Source organism: Penaeus monodon, chromosome 9, assembly GCF_015228065.2.
Source record: "Penaeus monodon isolate SGIC_2016 chromosome 9, NSTDA_Pmon_1, whole genome shotgun sequence".
Taxonomy (NCBI): Eukaryota; Metazoa; Arthropoda; class Malacostraca; order Decapoda; family Penaeidae; genus Penaeus; species Penaeus monodon.
In genome coordinates, this window is record NC_051394.1 from 52,644,240 (window position 1) to 52,651,739 (window position 7,500).

Here is a 7,500-nt window from a genome sequence, read left to right on the forward strand (position 1 = left end):
ATGTACCGCTTCAACGGACACGATGGTCGTCTCGAACGCGAACTCGAAGCGACGCTGATGGTCATGGAAGCGTTCGAAGGCTTCGAAAACAAATTCCAGTACGAGATTTACGGTCACTCCGGAGAAGACGTGGCGGTCCCCCTCGTTGATAAGAACAGCGTCCCCCGCGACAACAAGCAGAGACTGGACGTGTTGAAGACGATGCAGGCCCACTCCCAGTTCTGCCTCAGCGGCGACCACACCCTCGAAGCCGCGAAGGAAGCGGTCACGCAGATAGCCAAGGAAGAGACGGACGAAAGCTTCGTAATCTTACTCTCGGACGCGAACTTGGAGCGCTACGGCATCCGACCGCGAGAGCTGGCCAATGCCCTCACGGCGGAACCCTCTGTACACACATACGCGATATTCATTGGTTCTCTGGGAGACCAGGCTGAGAGGCTGACGAAGGCCCTCCCCGCTGGCCATTCGTTCGTCTGTATGGACCTGAAGAAACTGCCGCAGATCTTGCAACAAATATTTACCTCGGCAATGCTTAAATAAGAGGCCGCATGGATACCTGCATAATGTTAGAAAGTGAAAGAGAATAGGATTATTTTACATTGTTATTTGTATATTATGTTACCATTGTATGATTTTGATTGTGTATTTGTTTGTCTGTTAATTTGTGTGCTTGTATTCGGTATAATTCTGATAAGATTGACAAAGTTATCGTTGTAAAATAGCCATGCAAAATCGGGTATGTTGTCGAAAAAAATATTACTATTAATCTAGAATCTGTTCTTATATAAACCCATAAACGTAATTGTTATTGTCAAAGTATATATTGTTCGAAGTCTTTTAAAACCTTTATTAAAAAGGTATTATCTTTACGATGTCTATATATGGCTTATGAATCAGTGACCATAGCTTGATATCAATCTATTTTTTGTATGAAAACAGAGGTTTTGTTTCTTTCTGTTTCTTTTTAAGTATGGCTTTTATTTGTTTAAGGTGTGTGTGTGTGTGTGTGTGTGTGTGTGTGTGTGTGTGTGTGTGTGTGTGTGTGTGTGTGTGTGTGTGTGTGTGTGTGCGTGCGCGCGCGTGTTTGGCTCGGTGTGTATACATATATGTAAATGTGTATATATACATGTTTTTTATAGCTCTTGGCAATATGAATACCTGGAAAGCAAGTAATTAAATCTTAGTTGTTAATGAGACTAGTTGATATACATAATCTAGTTTATGGATTGTGTTTTGTGTAATTTCAGGCTATTGTAAAGCTACAAAACTTACTGAAAGTAAGATAATTTTTATTAATTTTATTTACATGGTGCAAAGATATTATTTTTATCTAATGTCATCATTTCTTCTTTTTGTTGCGTTTGTAAGTAATTAGATACAAGTAAAATATTTTTATGTATTTAGTGTTTTTTCTTTTATCCAATTAAGAAATGACAGTAAAGATTAGTCATTTCTGCTAGCATTCTTTACTTTAGAACCGAATATACGTTTTTGAAGTGTATTTTTTAGTAACACGGAAGAGGAAATGCACAAATACAAAAATTCTTTAATTGAGATTAGAAAACGGAATATTTTTGTCAAAGGAATATTACTTGTTCTCTCCTTATCGCCATTTCCTTTTTTTTTTTCTTTCCTTTCTTTGCTTTTTATTACGTTTATTAATTTCTTTCTTTTGCCTCTTAAATTCTACTCTGTCAGATGCCAATGTAATGCAATTTCTTCACTCGAGATTAATGAGTATGTTTTATCTCAATTATATTTAGCTTAAAATAATAATAATAATAATAAAAGTGAGTAAAATATACTCATCAGACTTGACCAATAACTTTTTTTTTTAATCTTCTTTTCTTAAAAATGGGAATGTGTGTTATTCAGAAATAGAAGGGGAAGGGGCGTGGGAATAAGTTCTTGCGGGGACGTAAAAGTAAAAGGTTAAGAATCAGTGGTCTAGGGCCTTGGGCGATGCTCTCTCTTACACACAGGGGCGTCACTTAAGGGGAGGTATGGGTGGTGGTTCACCCCCCCCAACTCTTAAAAAAAACCCTTTTTGCAGGGCAAAATCTAGTTCTGCAGGGCAAATTTTCTGGTAATTATAATTTATAATTTTCTACCAATAATACGATATATAATACCAGTTGATGGTCAATTCTGGGCTACTTATAAAGAGCTAGTGAGCATTTTCTTTTTCGTGATTTCCAGGGCAAAAATTATTTTTTCAGGGCAAATTTACCCGTCATCCCCCCAACTCATAACATGAAGTGACGCCCCTGCTAACACATACACTCATATGTGCCTCTCTCTCTCTCTCTCTCTCTCTCTCTCTCTCTCTCTCTCTCTCCTCTCTCTCTCATCTCTCTCTTCGTTCTCTCTCTCTCTCTCTCTCTACTTTCATCATATATATATATATATATATATATATATATATATATATATATATATATATATATATATATATATATATATATTATGAATGCGAGTACACGCGCACGCACACACACATACACATACATGTGTGTATACATACCTTTAAGAGTAAAACATTGCATTATATGTTGCTTCTACCATATATGTACTCAAAATTGCTTAAACATTACACAGAGTATATATAAAGATGTTTACATATGTACATGTATACATTTACATATAAATGAATAATTATACAAACACACACATAAATATACACACACATATATGCATACACAACATATGAAGAAAAATATATAAAGAGCATAAACCTTTGCGCCCGTATCCCCCCCCCCCCCTTTGTTTACATCGGCTGCAGAAATAACGTGACCAAAACACAGACCCAAAAAAACAATGAATTTATCTCATTTTAGACATATTCCGAGGGTAAGTGGCTGTTATTTTGAGTTTATCATACGTTGTGTGTGCTGTTTCACCAGAAAAAAATATAAATATAAGAGATACTCGCTGGTAAATAAGAACTCGGAAGCTTATGTAAAATAAAGTGTAACAACATATAAGTTCTTGCTAAATTCTGACAAAATAACAAGACTAAAACGGATTTTATTACGCAAGTTCCGATAATTCCCAATAATTCTCCTTAAGAACTGATAAATGATCACAATAAAAAAAAAAAAAACAGCATTAGTTATCAAACTGACTTTTCCAATCTACTTTGATAAAAAAAAAAAAAAAAAAAAAAAAAAAAAAAAAAAAAAAAAAAATATATATATATATATATATATATATATATATATATATACATATATATATATACATATATATATACATATATACATATATATATACATATATATATACATATAATATAATATATATATATATATATATATATATATATATATATATATATATATATATATATATATATATATATATATATATATATACATAAAATCCCTTACTCACTGATGGAAAGCCACGGTGTCAAGTAACTGCCTGGCCTCCAAGCTATGCTGCGTAGAAAAGGCCAATCTTCCACCATGTATATAGTATATTTTGGGCAGAAAGTTCAGAGGAAGGGGGAGGGGGGGGGAAGGTTCGTTATTGGCCTTTGCAGGAGGACCGACAGGCACAGGGAGCCAAGTGCTATCGTGCCCTGTTGCATTTACACCACAACGTTTTCGCTCCCAATTTTAAGGCTTTCTCATCAGATGTGGTAGGCTGGCTTCAGCTCTTTCGCTCCTCTACATGGTGGGTGTGTTTGTGGTTCATCCCGTTCTCTTTCTTTATTACCTTTTCTTTTTTTGTAATGTTTTTATGTTCCTCGAGTCAGTTAAGTATCATAAAAACTGTTTCTATGTTTTTGATGGTCTATCATGTGCATCGGTTTAGCTTCATTATGCACTTGGGGAATGGAAAACAATATGAGTTTATGACTATTGGAAATATGTAAACCTATATTGTCAGCAAGAGAAAAGAAACAAGTGTTTGATATAAATTAATATCAAGTATATCCATTGTTGATGGCATTAGTATTATATAAAATAGACAGGCACTAATATCATCAATCTCATTGACATTTCAGGCATGGACAAACCAATGGCTGTTGAGAAATGCCTTTGGCCTCCAAAGCACATGCGGCCTTCACACTACAGCAGCAGCATGCAAGGTGCAGTCCGGGCGGTATAAGGTGACCACCGATAGATCAAGGCCTCTGACATATGAGATGGCAAACCAACCCTGCCAGATTGCCCATCGAAAGGCGTGGAATACCTGGAACACAAGTAAGGAGTTTACATTATACTTGTAAAATTTTTGTGAAGTTGACAATGTAAGAAGTATGCTATGCCCACTGCGAGTCGAGTTTAGCAATTGCATCAATACGTAGATGGCTTCACAAGTGCATATTTACCAGGGAGTCAATTACTAATCCTACCTATCTCACCTGCTTACACTTTTCCTTGTTTTAAAAAAATATATATAGTTTTTATATTGCTATTAGTAGTGTTAATAACACCATAAAAATCATAATGTCACTAATAATAATGATAATAGCATTGACATTAATTACGTCTGAAAAAATATACATTTCCCAAAAACTTGCAGAACGGGGAAATCAGGGGAGGTCACGTAGGTCTACTATTTGATTTCTTGGTGTCTTTGCACTTGGGGACCCAGCTGTGTGTAAATACACTTCACAAAGCAATACTTCTGTGAACATCACAAGTTCTTGGTGGTATTGGGATTAGGAAGAGTTGAAATGCTTTAACTGTTTTGTTGCTTTATTGTAGAATTGAGCTGAAAGTAAATAAGTGTATGTTTCTGTGGGAAATCAGTGTGTATGTGTGTTAAATATTTTATTAACATGAAACTCAGTAAGTGTAGTGAGGTAAGACGGTTGGAAATTTTGACATCTAATGCACCCTTTTAAATGTACATTTTTAAATAGGCTGTAGATAGTTGTTAAATGTTATTATTATTGAGTGTACACAATAGAAAATTGTCTTCTCTTCCTTAGCAAGTCTTCTTGATGGACAGCGAGAACCCGAGACAGTTGTCGAAGACATTTTCATCCGCAAGTTTATGATTGGAACGTGGCATGATTTATTTGTATCTGAGGTAAGTAGTGGCATGATTTTTAATAATCAGTATTTGATTTGTTAATCTAAAAAAAAATGCAAAATTAGTGTTGCTTTTTTATCTTGTGTCATATGTACTTTTTACAATTATGCAATGATATATCTGCTTTAGTTGTGTAATAAACCTTAATATTTTCTTTATTCAGGTGATCATCAAGAGACAGCACAACATGATACGCATTGCTGGTGTTGTCCAGCAGAGAATTGCTGCACGGAAGATGTATTTCCTGATTGGCTACTGCGAAGAGTTGTTGTCATATTGGTTGAAATGCCCAGTGAAATTGGAGATCCAAACAGTTACAGATAAAAAGTCTGTAATTTATAAATATATATGATTGGTTAATCTGCTGTTCAAATTATGGTTGTAAATAAATGAGTAATGTCAATAATAAATCTTGTTTAGAAAAATTATCTCTTGCTGTTACTTAAAAACCTTTATATAACCAAAATATATATATATAATTATATATATATATATAATTATATATATATAATTATATATATATATAATTATATATATATATAATTATATATATATATAATTATATATATATATAATTATAATAATATATATATATATTTATATATATATATAATACTATATATATATAATTATATATATATATATATATATATATATATATATATATATATATATATATATATACACACATACACACATATATAAATTCATAACTAAATACAGTTATATTGTATATTACATTCAAATATCATAAAAAAAATCAAAGTATTAATAAACATACCATATATATCAGCTTGGCGATGTTATTTTGCTCAAATAGTATTCCTTTATATAATTTTTGAGCAAAGAAGACTGGGTTATTTTTCTTTTTCATGTTAAATTCAGGATATTTATGCTTCTTTTCATAAAAGTTACTTTTAAGACCTAAGAAGGGAGTATGCAAGTATGTTAAACCAAATCAAAACAGAATTGCATACCCACTCTTGAAAGTTCAAACTTGAAAAGTTTCCTTTCTCTCTCACTCATTACACACACACACACACACACACTAATATATATATATATATATATATTATATATTTATATATATATATATATATAATAAATATTATATTTATTTATTTGAGAATTATATTTATATATTATATATTTATATAATAGTTTATTATTATATATATATATAATATCATATATATTTAAAAATCAAAATATATTATATCATTTAAATTAAAACTATATATATATTATTATTATTCTTATATATTAACTATAATATATATACTATATATATATATATATATATATATATATATATATATATATATATATATATATATATATATGAAAATCTGATATACTGCCGAAGATGTCCTAAGTAAAGGATAGGTTTACCTAGAAATGGTGAATAAACCTGCATGCTTGCTTTTGTAACCCATCCTCTAGCTGCCCATTTTGCCAGCCAAATGTAAATCAAATACAGTTTTGTCAACCTCTACAAAGGAAAGTTCTAATCATATTTTTTTCGTTATCATAATTGTTACTGATTTTCTTTTTTACTATTACATATTTGTCCAGTTCTATGTTCATCATAATTTGAGACTAATAGGCATTTTTTTATATAGGCACATGCATGAAATAGGTCTAATCTGCGTATTCATAATAGGTGAAACCCGTAGCGCTTTTTATTATGGCAATATCTGTCATTAAAAATATATAGCAATAGATAGAAAATATATACATTAACCATTTATAATAATGCATGGTTAAAAACATCCTTGGAAAGCCTACAACGTGTGTGTCCGTCTAGCCCACAACCTAGAGGTGCTGATCCTCAATTTTCTCAAATATCTTTGGATAAACGAAGCTGCCAACGACCATTTTGACACCACCTACGCATGAATATACGGTGAGCAAGTGACCTGTAAATTAGTGTAAATTGGTATGACCTTGCAATGATATTAAGGTTTGTGACTGGGACAAATATTCAGGCTCGCCGTTCGAGTCTACGTAGTTCCTTATAGCGGGGAAGTCAGAAAGTAATTAAATTATAGACAATTTCCACCCTCTATGCCACCATAACTGAAGGCACGGAATCCTCTGGCTGGAAATCACACACTTCACCCGTTAGCACAGACAATCTCCATCCCTTTGCCGTCCTAACATAAGGCGTAGAATCCACGGCCGCCGCCACTAGAACCAACCCGATTTGCTTGTTCCATTTTTAACGCAAATTGCCCAGTTACGGGAAAGCTGCGTACGAATAAAGAAGCCTTAATTTATAAGCATTTTGGCCTTCGAAGGACGGGACAACACAGTTATAGAGAGACCAATTAGTAAAAATGTCTGATTTCGCCCAGTTGAGGCAAGACTTCAATCGAAAGTTGTCCGCTATGCAAAGTTAGTCAATATGTAAAGGAAGCGTGTTATTTAGGGCAAGACATGTCACCATTA

General features: G+C 32.8%; 2 protein-coding genes across 3 annotated transcripts in view; both read left to right on the plus strand.

Moving 5' to 3' along the window:
• The window catches only part of LOC119577234 (von Willebrand factor A domain-containing protein 8-like), a 115,757-nt gene extending 114,358 nt beyond the window's left edge, over positions 1-1,399 (plus strand). For both annotated transcript variants that reach the window (XM_037924979.1, XM_037924980.1), the window contains one exon: positions 1-1,399. This exon is cut by the window's left edge and continues 1,902 nt beyond it. In XM_037924979.1, the coding sequence (XP_037780907.1) occupies positions 1-540 (540 nt within the window). In that variant the 3' untranslated portion in view covers positions 541-1,399.
• Positions 1,400-2,742: 1,343 nt separating this feature from the next.
• On the plus strand, positions 2,743-5,477 carry LOC119577257 (28S ribosomal protein S24, mitochondrial-like). Its single transcript, XM_037925007.1, has 4 exons — positions 2,743-2,850; positions 4,013-4,211; positions 4,946-5,046; positions 5,213-5,477. The coding sequence occupies exons 1-4, from the start codon at positions 2,818-2,820 to the stop codon at positions 5,399-5,401; spliced, it is 522 nt and encodes a 173-aa protein (XP_037780935.1). The 5' UTR covers positions 2,743-2,817; the 3' UTR covers positions 5,402-5,477.
• Positions 5,478-7,500: the final 2,023 nt, after the last annotated feature.